General features: G+C 37.1%; 1 protein-coding gene across 3 annotated transcripts in view; it reads right to left on the bottom strand.

Annotated features, from left to right (window-relative positions):
- The window catches only part of LOC137951527 (uncharacterized), a 53,110-nt gene that overhangs the window by 30,367 nt on the left and 8,935 nt on the right, over positions 1-13,808 (bottom strand). For all 3 annotated transcript variants that reach the window (XM_068798240.1, XM_068798241.1, XM_068798242.1), the window contains exons 3-4: positions 12,568-13,009; positions 12,369-12,481 (exon numbers count right to left, since the gene is read on the bottom strand). In XM_068798240.1, the coding sequence (XP_068654341.1) occupies positions 12,369-12,481; positions 12,568-13,009 (555 nt within the window). The remainder of the gene's footprint in view (positions 1-12,368; positions 12,482-12,567; positions 13,010-13,808) is intronic.

Below are 13,808 nucleotides of genomic sequence, written 5' to 3'. Positions count from 1 at the left end.
TGATTTTGAGTGTTGATAACATATTCTGTTCAATAATGTTAAGGCATTAAAGTTAAGTTCAGCCAGGATGTTACCTCTTTCAGTTAAGAACCAGACAGATTCATCACCTTATACCATTACTCAAAATTAAAAAGCGAAAGCCTGACCTACATGCATTTTTCCAGCACATATGACAATCAAACATCTCCTCAACATCTTTTTCCAAAACATAGTTACTAAATAGTGACAGAAAGATCATTCCAAAAAAAATAAGAAAATAGTGACAGAAAGAAGAACACTTGAATTTCCTTAACAAGTGAATTTCATGTAAATAGCAAGGAGATGGAGATCCCAGTCCCAACCGGTGGAGGGTATATCTGAATTTCGACATGTCTTGGGGCCCTTAAACTCTCCCATGAAATAGATTGTACCATCTCAACCCCCAAAATTCTGACACATCATGGCAGCCTTGTAATAATAGTGAAGGAGTTGCAACACCCTAAACCACATTTAGAATTGGTTCTCCTTAATAAATGTTCCATCCAGAACCAACTTGACAATTCCACCCGCAATGGAGGAATGAAAAGATGGAAGAATCAGAAGCTTGCCAGTTTGTGCAAGGCATAATATCCAATTTTCTCTTCATTGTAGACAAGTGAGATGAGACTACACAGACTGGAACTCCAACAGGATTTAGTATAACAGTGACATTGACCTGCACTGATACTCTCACTACCAATTCCATTGCTTAGGCGGCTGCCTAGAGTAGGAGGTAGACAAAGATTAGGGTTTCATCAATGCTCATGATCCTTGCTCCTTATTTCTTTCTTCTTAATTTACAGTAGTTTGACCATATTCATGTCATACAGAAGTGGAGCTGGTCAGGTCCTCAACATGGTCTATAATTGGCTGCTAACTAATCATTTTTATCTATATATTGTCAAGTTGAACCAGGGACATAGGGAATTTCAAGTGTTGGTGGAATTTTCAATTATTGTAAACAGGAAATGGACACTTTCTGTTGTTGCAATTTGATGAAATGACTTTGCATTCTTGAGCAAGTTCATTTCTTGATATTGAGTGTTGATAACATATTCTGTTCAATAATACTCTATTATAGTTAATGGAATCAGGAGCTTTCTTAATTGCATCCAACTTCTCTTTATTGTAAAAAAAAAAAAAAAAAATGTTAGTTTTCTTTCTGAATTCTCATTGAACGTATACCTGTTGCTGTTCTAAAATGTTATCTGGCTTGATGTATTAGCAAAAGCAATTTGATAGTTCATTTTCTATCTTTTGGAAATTGAGACCTTGTGTGTGAACCTTTGATGTCTTATATTCACTCATTGGATGATATATGATGCCTAAACCTTGTCAAATTCACTTATTTCCTTTTTTTAGAAATTTTTAAATTTATATATAAAAAAAGGAATGGTATATTGGACTGGAAACTATTGGGTGTAGGGCTACTGGCTCGAAGAGACCCCGCTGCATTGAAAGACAAGGATCGTTCCCAATTGTCACAACGTCACGTACCTTCCTCTAAGAATAGACAAGTTTGATAAAATAAGATTAGGCCTAAATTTTATAAGAATGTTAAAGGTCAAGGGTATTTGGGTAATTTTATTTTAGGATATTGTGTTCTGAAGTTATAGTTAATGACATTGTTCTCCTTATTGCTGATAAGTATCTTAAATTATGTGTAGGATATTTGTTGTTTAGATTGCTTTCTTTTCTTTATGTTTTTAATTTGTAATTTTGTTTTTTTGTAGAAGCAAGAATGTCAACACCTCCTCAATTGACATCAATAATTAACACTAATTCTAGTGTGGCCATAAATAGTGACTCAACTCCACCAGAGTCACTACCCACAGTCATAGAAATGGGCCCAGATGAAATTACCATAAATGAGGATGAAGGTGACTCTACCCATACTTCAAAAAGACAGAAAAAGTCCCATGTGTGGTTGGAATTCAAAGAAATATCACTTAATGGTACAAAAAAGGCTCAGTGTGTTCATTGTAAAATCAATTTGAGTGTTATTAGTAGTAGAGTGACCATACATATGAGTCAACATTTGAAACGTTGTCCTAATAGAAAAGTGGCAATGAGAAAACAAAAAACCTTAAAACTTTCAACCAGTGGGAGTGGGGTCTAATGTTGATCAGATTCCATCTGGACTTCCTTTTCTGGATTTTGGAGGCAAATATGATCAAGCTAAAATGAGCGTACTCATTGCTCATTGGATTTTTATGCATGAGCATCCATTCATAATAGTAGAAGAGGAGGGATTTAATTTTGTAATGAAGATGGCAAATATGAATTATGAGAAAATATCCCGTAAGACAATTAAGAAGGAGTGTATGGAGGTGCACGAGGCAGAGGAAAAGAAATTGAAAATTTTATTAAAAGAGATTAACAAGATTAGTCAAGGTTAATGAATTATGTGAAACAAGTGGATGTAGTTAATTCACCAAGGTCGAAATTGGAAATTTATCTTGAAGAAGGTGTATATAGTTGTGAGAAAACTTCACAATATGATTTTGAGGTTTTAGAATGGTGGAAAGTGAATCATATGAAATTTCGGGTATTATCTAAGATGGCAGCAGGCATCCTTGTAATTCTCATATCCACAGTAGCTTCAGAGTCTACATTTAGTGCTGGTGGCAAAGTAATAGATTCATATCATTCTTCCTTGGTACCAAATACAGTTCAAGCTTTGATTTGTAGCAGTGATTGGGTTCGGGCTCTTTACGGTGTAAAGAAAAATCACAAGGTGAATTTCTTTAATAAATTATTTATTATGATATTTTTTAGTTTTATTTATTAAAATTTTGTTTTATGATTATAGCCTGAGAAGAAGAGTGTAGAAATAATGCTACAAGCTACATGATTTTCATGTTTTTCTCATCATGGTAATTTTAATATTTTTAACGACATTAAGTAACTAGTAGTGGAAGAGTATTTTTTTAACTGACAATAATTAATTTTATTTTTTTGTTTTTGTCATAGGTGGAGATTTTGCTCTATGCAGCGATGTATATTATTTTCTAGCATGAAGAGAAACAACTATAGTTTGTAAATTTATAATGGATTTATAGTTTTTATTTGAGTGATTGTAAATTGATAGTGAAATTTCATTTAATTTTGTTGTATTTGATTATTGTATGGAGTTTATTCCTAATGTTATGGAGTGTTTAGACTATTTTATGGAGTGTATGGAATGTATAAACAATTTCATGGAGTATTTATGGAATGTATAGACAATTTTATGGAGTGTTTATGCAGGTATTATGTATATAGATTATACCCAATTTTAAGTAGAGGTCATGCCGAATTTTATACATGTATTATATACATAGATTATGCTCAATTTTAAGTAGAGGTCATGCCCAATCTTATACATGTATTATATATATAGGTTATGCTCAATTTTATGTAGAGGTCATACCCAATTTTATATAAAATGTATGCATAATTTTATATACAATTTATTTGATATATATTTTTTAAAAAGTTTTAAATGTATGTTGAAGCTTGAGCTCAGCTCGAACTCGGTTAAAATTTTTGGGCTCGCGCTAGATAACAATTTTAGGCTCGAGACTAGGCTCGGCTCGAACATAGGCAGGTTCAGGCTCGGCTCAGCTCGATGCCACCCTACCTGGAACTACTTGAATCAGTTTTGTCGGAGATGGATGACCAAGTTTGATATGCCACTAAAGAGGTGAATCAACTATGTGTAGTGCATGTAAAGTATTGTCTAGGTTGTGACTGTCCAAATAGTATAATCCCCCTCTCTCACGAGCAAAATCAATCATCTTCCTCGTCACGAGATCCTGAAAGACACGATGAGTGGGGTAATAAGTTAGACAACAATTCATAGACTTAACCACCTAATTGACGGACAACAGATTTAAAGGAAATTTTGGAACTAACAATACAAATTGAGTGGAAAGGAAAGGTGCAAGGGTAACATTTCCCATTGCCTGTACTAGTGAAATTGATCCATCAACAAGATTAATATGCTTAACGAGAACATAGTCTTTTAAATAAAAAATAGTGAGGACATACCTGACATGTGTTTTATGGCACCAGAATCAAGAACCCAAAATGGGGAATGAGACACTGAGAATGCAGTCATACCCGTAGAAAGAATCGTATGTGCCAAGGATGCAGAGGGAATAGATAGATGTGTCATACGTTTGGGAAATCTGTTGTTACTATTGTGAGATCTGTTGTTATTGTTGTGAGATCAATTGTTGTTGTTGGATCAATTTCTGTAATTCATCTGGAGCACCAGGTGAGATTGTAGTTTTAGACCCTGGTGTTGTACCTTCATGTGTAATAGCATTTTCCCACGTAGGCTTCTCAAATTTTACCCAACATTTATTTGAGTAATAATTGGTGCGTCCACAGCGAACATACTTGTGCTCAGATTTACTGTCTCCTCGACCTCGTCCCTTGGACGTATCTATAGAATGAGATATTGTAGCTAATGTATTAAGGGCAGTAACTTCATCCACTTTAGTATCTTTTCCAGCTCTTTGTACTCTATTAAAGGTATTAGAGAGGTTAGGTATTTCATCTGAGGCCAAAATTTGTTCACTTATGCTGTCAAATTCAGCACCCAATCTGTCTAGAAATTTCGCCACAAAGAGTTAACTCTGCTGCTTTCGGACTTCCCTTTCATCCATAATTAAAGGATGAAAGACATTAATTTCCTGTCAGCCACTCAGAAAAGAACTATAGCAGTCTGTCACAGTTCTGTTACCCCTTTTCAAGCAAAAATATTTTGTATATAATTCATAAACCCTGGAAAGATTGCTCTCCTAAAAGAGAAGCAGATATAATAAGTTTTTTTTAGGAGATCTATCCATTTCTAAATATCCTTGTAATTCCTCTTGTCCATAAAGAGCTTCCAAGGACAGCCACATAACCTTACCAGTTTCAAAGTTCATAACTTGGCTCCTGATATTAGATTCAACGTTGTTAACAGGCCAAGTCATAACTTGACTGTCTTCAGCCTCCCAACCATCATCCTGAGGAACAAAAAGGTAATCTAATAAATTTTAACTTTTTCCTATCCTTCAAGTATATTCTAATAGATCTAGACCAAGGTAATTATCACCATTCAAACTATCAAAGGTGATAGATATAATATCTTTACCATCAGGATTATATGACTCATTTACTGGAGTGTAAATCTCACCAAAGTCAGCCATATCCGATATATAAGGTAAAATAAATCTTTTAAAAAGTTCCAAATCAACCAGCTCAAGTAGGCCCCACGACATAAAAACCACAATTAGGACATATATAAGATGTGTGCAAATCAAATAATCCAAAATATTCAACAAGGGGACCAAATTCAGAAGATAAAGTGCATTAGAACCTGCACTATGGCTGACATCAGCAAGTACATAGATGACATCAGTAGTCATGGTTCTGGAATTTTGGCGCACACCTCTAGATCAGCATAAAAAAACTTCTTTTGGCAGTTTAGAACATTAGAATCTGTTCTTAGAACAGTAGAACTAGTAACCCCAGGGTTATGGAAGAGAGAGAAAAGGAAAAAATTGAAAATTTTTATTAACCAGTAGTTAAAAACATGAAAAAGATACTTCCTTCATATAGACGTCTGCTTCAAAGAGGAGAAAAAATTCACAAAGATCCTTCCCAGATACGATCTACTACTTTGATACCATGAAAAAAGTAAGAAGAAAGAAAGTTGAAGAGAGAGAATGAGAGGAAGATAAAGTGGAGAAGAAAAATGTTGGAAGATAAGCTCAAGCCCACATGACCAAAGAAGACCCACATATCTAAGATTATTATAAGATAGGTCACACGACCAAGGAAGGCCCACAAGACGGGCCCAAACCCATAAGAAGTAGGACCCACAACGATTACCATGAGTTGGCATCCTTATCACATCAGTTGGAAGATCAAGAAGGACTCACAAAAGTATCTTATCATATGGTCACGTCAAAAAAGAGTTTTAGTTTGAGTTATGTTTGTCTTTTATCTATATTGAGTTATTTAATTATGTTAGGACTTATCTTTAAGTGTTAGAGTTTGGGTGTAATTAGGACAAGGATAGTTTTATTGTGATTGGACTCTACTACCTTCCTCTATTATAAATAGAGGTTCATGTACTCTGATTACAACAAGTTATTGATGTCAATGAAGTATTTCACTTTTCCATAAATTCAACAAAAAAATTGAAAAAGAAAATGAGATTGGGGACCTGGACGTCCCCCAACTTCTATTTATAGCTTAGGGTTGAGTAGGCTGAGTACAATTTACAACATTGCCCCTACTTTTAAGTGAAAACCCTAATTCTCTATATGTCCTAATCTACGTGTCCCCTTAACATAAAATTTGGTCCAAAGACATAGTTTGACATGTAGAATAAGATTACATCAAGAAAAATAAATAGTGACAAGTAAAATGACCAATATGCCCAATGGTCAATAGTCCAAATTTCATGTACATCGGACATAGAGAATGAGAGATATAAGGAGATAAGGGTTTAACTTAAGTGATAGGCATTTTTTTTATTATACCAGATTCACTTAAGGGGAGTTAGTCAACAAACTGGAAATTTGATATTCATCTTCATCTTCATCTCATGCATCTACATGATCTTCATCTTCGAAATGGGTGTTAATGTGGACAAGTTTATGTTCGAAATCTTCAAAATAGGGTGTTAGTGTGGACAAGTTCATCTTCATCTTCATCTTCATCTTCATCTACATCTTCGAAATCGAAATGGGGAAATCGAACAAAATCGGAAGGTATTTTGGGGGAAAGGAGAATAGCCAGAGAGAGAAAGAGTGGGAGGCTGAAAGGGAGAAGAGAGGGAGAAGAGAGAGAAGAAAGGGAGGTCGAGAGGCATAAGAGAGAGAGAAGCGAGAGAGAAAAAACGGAGAGCAAGTCCGAGAGAAGAGAGGGACGGAGACAAGAGAGGGGGTGCGAGAGAGAGGGCGAGTCTGAGAGAAGACCGAGAGACGGAGGCCGGAAACGAGAGGGAGCAGAGACGGAGGCCGGAGACGAGAGGGAGCAAAGACGGAGGCCGGAGACGAGAGTCCGAGAGAAGAGATGAAGCAGCGACATCGGGGGCGCAGGGAGACGAGAGAGGGGTGTGGGAGAGGGAGGAAAAAAGGGAAATGAGGACGCGCGAGAGAGGGGGGTGCGAGAAGAGAGGGGGGGGGGGGGGGGGGGGGGGGGGGGGGGGGGGGGAGGAAACCAAGCCGCGCGCGTCCTTCATCTCAAAGAAGATCAAAAATGGTCTTCAACGAGATGAAGGACCACTTCATCCCCAGCATCCAGATGAAATGTCATATGCGCTCTACTAACGACTTCAACTAATGAAGGGCGTCATGCAGTTGATCTTCATCTCGGACTTCAAGTTGACTAACCCCCCCACCCCCCCTTAATTAAATAAGTTGGGGGCCATGCACGACCCCAACGCAACTCATTCTTGAGCCTTTCTCTATCTCTCTTCTCCCTCTCTCATTCTTCCTTCACCTCTCTCTCTATTCTTAATTTTTTCATGGTAATAGAGCAGTAGATCACATATGGGAAGGCTTTTTGTTAGGAATCATCATTCTTTGAAGAAGACGATCACCTAGAAGAGTTTGTTAGATCTTTTTGTTACTGGTTGGTAAAAACTCAATCTTTTCATCTCTTTCTTTTGCCATAACCCTAGGGTTACTGGTTCTACTATTCCTAGAACAGCTTTCTATGATTCGATTGCCCTAAGAAGGGTTTATTATGCTTATCTTGGGATGTGCACCACCAACCCTTTTTCTCTTGCCTACGTCAGGCCTAATTGGTGGAAATTTGGATTGGTTCCTTTGAAATTCATATTTGCTTTGTGATTAGAAGGGATTGAAGTGTACACATGACATTGTTTGCCCTAACACTAAGTTTGCGTGGTGGGTCCCACATAGTTGGTCTACAAAGAATACTTTGAAAGGATACATTGAAGAGATTTGTAAGTCTATACGAGTAATAAGGCTAATTCTAGTGAAGTATATACTCTATCTAGAAAATTTTCAAGTTCTAATGGAAAAATACTATTACTATTACTTCTAAGAAGTTGAATGGCTCAAATTATCTTAATTGGCTTAAATCAATTAGGATGTACTTGATGGCCAGAAAGAAGACGGAAGTTCATTAGGGATGATCCCCCGATTCCCACTGATGATGACTAGGAAGCATAAGATAGCCAAGTTATGATTTGGATTGTCAATAGCATTGATTCTACTCTCTAAAACTAGGTAATGAACTATAAGACTGCAAAGGCTATGTGGATGTCTCTGGAGTTTTATATGCTCAGGAGAGCAATCTTTCATGGGTGTACGAGTTATATACAAATTTCTTTGGATTGAAAAGAGGAAACAAGACAATAATAGAGTAGTACAGTTCTTTTTTGGGCATCTGGCTAAGAAATCAATGTCTACTATCCATTTACTATAGATGAACAAGAGCTAAGAAAACAACAAAATCAGTTGTTAGTAGCAAAATTCTTTGATGGCTTAGGTGCTGAATTTGATGGAATCAACGCTCAGGTCTTCGCCTCTGATGAGATACCCACCCTATCCACTACTTTCAATAGGGTTATGAGAGCTGAAAAGATAATTGTACCCAAGGAGAGGAAAGATGCTAAAATAGGTGAAGCCACTGCTCACACTACATTTGATACTGCATCAGGTTCAACAGATTCTTCTAGAGGACGAATAGGCATTGGCTGAGGTAGAGGTAGAGGTAGAGATGGCTTGGGCCGAAGTAGAGGTAGAGATGGCTCAGGTCAAGGAATAGGTCGTGGGGATGGTAGATCAAAAAGAAAGTCTGCTCATTGTGAACGCACTAATCATTATTCCGATAGATGCTGGATTAAGTTTGGAAAACCTGCATGGGCCAATTCTACCATTCATGATGGCAATGGAAATGTGTTTGATGTTGGAGCACCTATCACACTTGGAACCCCAGATGAAATACAACAATTAATTCAACAACAACAGCAGATTGCCCAGCGTTTGGCTCTAATCTCCAATGTTCTTCTGCATCTGTGGCACGTGCTTCAATCTCTACTACCATAGGCACTAGTTCAAGTATGTTAGTTTTTCATGTGCATCCTTCACCATCTCGGGTTCTCGATTTAGATGCCACCAAACACATGTCAAGTATGTCTTCTTTGTTTTCTGACTTGAGGGAGTCCTTGAATATAAAACATGTCAATCTTGCTAATATGTCTGTTTCTCCAGTTCAAAGAGAGATTCACCACCCTGAAACATGTCAATCTTGCTGATACGTGCACCACCCTGGGGTTGTGGTGGTGAGGAATTATAAGAGTATTTGTCCAGGTGAAGCTTTTCCCTAAAGTGTTCATCTCCTCCAGCTCATGAGCACCGACAAAGTCACAAAAATGCTGCAAAGTGGGTGAGATTCTCTGGGGAATGCTTCTCATTGCAAATCCTAATGGCATTGAAATCCCCCTCTAGAAGCCAAAGGGAGATTCCAACGTGAAAGCAAACCCAATAGTTCCTCCCAAAATTCTGACCTCTTATCTATATTTAGTTGCTCTGTAGATGCTAGCCAGACACTAGGTGGAGCCATGATCCTTGTCGAATAGATTGAGACCAATAGAAAATTCTCCCATGCAATCATCATTGAGGTCAAAGACCAATGCATCCCACATGATCAGGATAACTCCTGCAGCACCATTGGCATCCAAAGAAATCCATTGAGGGTTCTGTTTAAATAGAAAGAGAAGTATGAAGGATGAACATATTGAAGATTGTTTGATTTATTGATTATCAAACAACACTTGGTTCAACTTATTATTGGCTAGTCATTTTGGGATGGGCCTTGGACCCAACTTTAACATGGTATCAGAGCAGGAAAAGATCTGAGATGGAACAGGAGAAGAAGATGGAGAAGAAGGAGAGGAAGAAAAAGAAGAATAAAAATAAAAATAAAAAACAGGAGTTTCTTGTTATTTCTCAAGTCTTTTTTTCTCAATTCCTATTTTTCATTAGATTTTTAACTCTCTTACCACATGTTTCATATAGAAAATTACATACCATTGGAAAGATATTTGACTCTAGTTTCCAACTCAAAAATAATCGTTGAAATCAGATTTTTCTAAAAAGACAAATCGACATCTGAAGTAACAATGCTCAAGCAACAAAAATGTTTCGTGCAATAGCAAAAAGCTTCAATTTTTGAGCCGTTGTATGCCTTTAAGAACGAGACTTTATATGGAGAATTATATATCAAAAGAAAGATCCGTAAGTCTATTTTATTAAATATTCAACCAATTCTCAATCTGAGTTTTTAAGATGGAAATATCAATCTCAGAAGACACAATGGTCATGCTGGCCAAAGAAGAAAGAGTACTCAATTCGGCTAGATTACAAAGTCTGAAATCTATCTGATTATTTATCACAAAATAAGTATATTTTATGAAGAAAAGTTATACTTGGTTGAAAGGTATTTAAGTCTAATTTCAAAAGGAGAAATTTTCATATGAATCTAATCTATATTTAAGGAGATATTCGCATTGGAACAATCAAAGGTAATGATAGTATATTGTTACATACGAGGATCCAGATTTAAGATGAATTTTTTGCTTAAAATTTTGAGTTGTTGTTATTGATCAACAGTATCAAGAAAGTATCTCATGATCTACCCTTGGAAATTTTTGTTTGTTAACTAAAAATATGTGGAAAGAATCTTTAGAAGATCATCTTATTTTCAGAAACTTTCCATGATTTATTTGTCAAAGATTGCCTTGCGTAAGATTTCAAGAAAAAAAAAGGCAAGGCAAGGTGTCTTCTTTGATTGCTAAGTTCGCGCTAATTGGAGGAAACTACCTTATTTAGAAGATTTTTCCAGCCACGAATTTTGTGAGATTTTGTTGGTATTTTGAAAGATTACAAAGAATTTGATTTGGTATCCTTGCCTAAAAAATTAAGGCAAGAAAAAATTAAAATATTTGGCTTGGCTTGAGTTACTTGGTTTAGAATATTTGAGCTAGTGAAGTTGTTGATACTAGCCTTCTTTTACTTGATCATACAATAGATGGATTAGCACTTGAGCTTGCAAAATATTTGTTGACTTCAAGCTAGGATCACTGACATTATCTTCCAGCTTGAGGGGGAGAATAGAAGGAGAAAGTAAGAAGGATGAGCACATTGGAGATTGTTTGATTTATTGATTATCAAATAGCACTTGGTTCAACTTATTATTAGCTAGTCATTTTGGGATGGGCCTTGGACCCAACTTCACACATATTTCATGCATGATCAATCCGGTCATCTGGCACTTAGTCTCTCGGAAATTGGCTAGACTAACCTTATTGTCTTTTAGGATCTCCCTGATTGAAGCCCGTAATTGGGCTCCCCTCTCCCCTGATGTTCCAAGGTGTAAGAATCATTAGAAAAGTGTTTTGTCACTCTAGCCTTTGTCATTTAGGGACCCCATTTTCCCCAGATTTCTTTCTCATTCGTTCAGCAAATTCTATCCTTTTGGCCCAAGTTTCTTCGTCAAACTTTTGTCTCATTGGCCCTACATTGTCTCAATGAGAGATTTGCTCCTAGTGGGCCTGGATGAATTTTTGCTGGGCTGCACCGTTTCCTTTCCATTTTGCTGCTTCCTGGCCTGCCCCTAGGCCTCCTTGGGCTCTCAATTGTCCCTTCAATGTTCGCAGCGTTTATCAAGCAATCATCTTCATAATCAGCAATTTGATCTTGCATGGAAGCACAATTATATCGAGGTAGATTGGCATTTTGATCAAGAAGCAACAATCAATGAAAAGATTTCGACTCCATACATCAAGTTTGTAGATCAACTTAATGATTTCTTCATGAAAACCCTAAAAAAAAGAGTTTGTGTTTTTTGTAACAGGTTGGGGTTATTTGACATGTATGCCCCAGCTTGAGCGGGATCGTTAAATATTGCAAGTCAACTTTTTTTTATCATCATACACATGGATAGAATAGTCTTTGCCCTCATTGTCTCATTTGGTTAGTGAGTGGTTATTTTTGTTTCTTGTTATTTTCTTACTTTCTTAGAATTATGGAGGGGGTATTTTACATCTTTTTTTAATTAATCCATTTACATCAATATAAAAGGGAGCTGAAGGGTCAAGCCAAACCCTAACTACTGCGCCTCCTTAGATGTGGCAACTGTTCTGTTCTTCCTTGGTTCCCCTCTCTCTTCTCACTTACTCTAACCCTAGATTTGCAACTTTTAAGTTCTTCAACTTTGCATGGTTTACTTTGTCCAAACAAAATTAGTGACATGTTAGACTAGAGCTATGCAATATGAAAGGCAACATGGAGATGACTAAAAGGCTAAAATTTTGGTAAAGTGTACCTTACCTTGCTAAGTTTCTAGCCAGTAATTCTGCATGCTTCTCCATCTTATCTGAATTCATTATGACAGGAGTATGAGCACTTCCAAGCTGCAAATGGTCTGCCCCTTGTCTCTTTTCCTGTTCAATAGCAAAACCCACCAGATACAGCAGAGAGCACCCAAAATTTTCTTGATAATAATATTTATAAAGAAAAATGTACTAACCATTTGAAGCAAGTTTTCAATTTGGGTTTTGAGCTTTCTTTCATTTTCTCGTTGATAAGAGACAGCTACAACCACCCTTCGCGCTTCCATGACTTCTTTGTGTGCTCGTAGCTTCTCTGCTTCTAAGAAACTTAACCTCTTTTTCTCAGCAGCTGCACACTTCTTCAATATAGCAGTATGCACCTGCTCTCTATATTGATTTTCTTGAAGCTTTCTTTGCAATTTCAATTTAATTATCTTCTCTTTAACTGTTGCTCTTCTCTGCATATAAGCTCTGTGGAGAAGCAAGCGGTTTAGTTCAGCCCGGTTTGCACGTAACCCAATTTTTGTTCCAAGCTCCTCTTGTTCCTCATGACATCTTCTTTGAACAGCAATTCTTGCAGCTTTTCGCAGCTCATCCAACCTTGCTAAGCGCAACCGAGCCCTTGCCAAAATACCAAGTCTGTGGGTGCAGTAAGACGGATCAAATTAGAAGCGCCAAAATCACGGGCCTCCGGACCAACTCAGGAAAAGAAATGGAACAGTGATACGGGAAATAGACAAAAGGAGCACCACTATAGAAAACAAGATGACAAGATATAAGTGAAAATGTTAGCATAGCCAAATATGACATGTTCATTTGGAAAGATGGGTGTATTTGGCTAATTACTTATGAATCAAATTTACTTCATTGTCTTTAGGGAAAAAAATCTCTCCAATAGTGAATGGCTACGTACCAATGATTTTGTGAAAGTCTGATCTGCAAGTATCAAAGTGGAAGAGAGAAAGAAGGAGAACCCTCCCCCCCTCCCCTTCAAATCAAATAAAAAAAAATGGCTTCCCTTTCAAATATTCAACACCAAATTATACATGGATATATAGAGAATGTCTGTTGCAAACAAGTGAGTGACCCAGTCCAACCAACATGGTGTATGACACGCTATATCCCCCCATTGATCAATGAACAAGATGGCCAATACCAGCCCCTTGTGAAATGAGTACATGTACAGGCAAATCACCTACAGAAACCTACAGGACACATCTCTTTGTATAGCATAAACTAAGGCAAGAATTGTACAAACTCCAGTATATAATCTCAATGGATGTTATCGAGTTCGCTCAAGCATGTTTCAGATTATGCCCACTTGTAGCATTTCTGCTCAGTAATGACAAGGTCAATTAAAACTTGATATGGTCCATTCATCTGCATATCGTGTGCACTTCCTGTGGTTCCTTCTCTGCCACCATCTCTCATTTAACAT

Source organism: Aristolochia californica, unplaced genomic scaffold (assembly GCF_029961685.1).
Source record: "Aristolochia californica isolate CCGP_79_NKW_82.1479 unplaced genomic scaffold, dmAriCali1.0.hap1 SCAF_15, whole genome shotgun sequence".
NCBI classification, from domain to species: Eukaryota; Viridiplantae; Streptophyta; class Magnoliopsida; order Piperales; family Aristolochiaceae; genus Aristolochia; species Aristolochia californica.
This window is presented reverse-complemented; position numbering and strand designations above follow the sequence as displayed.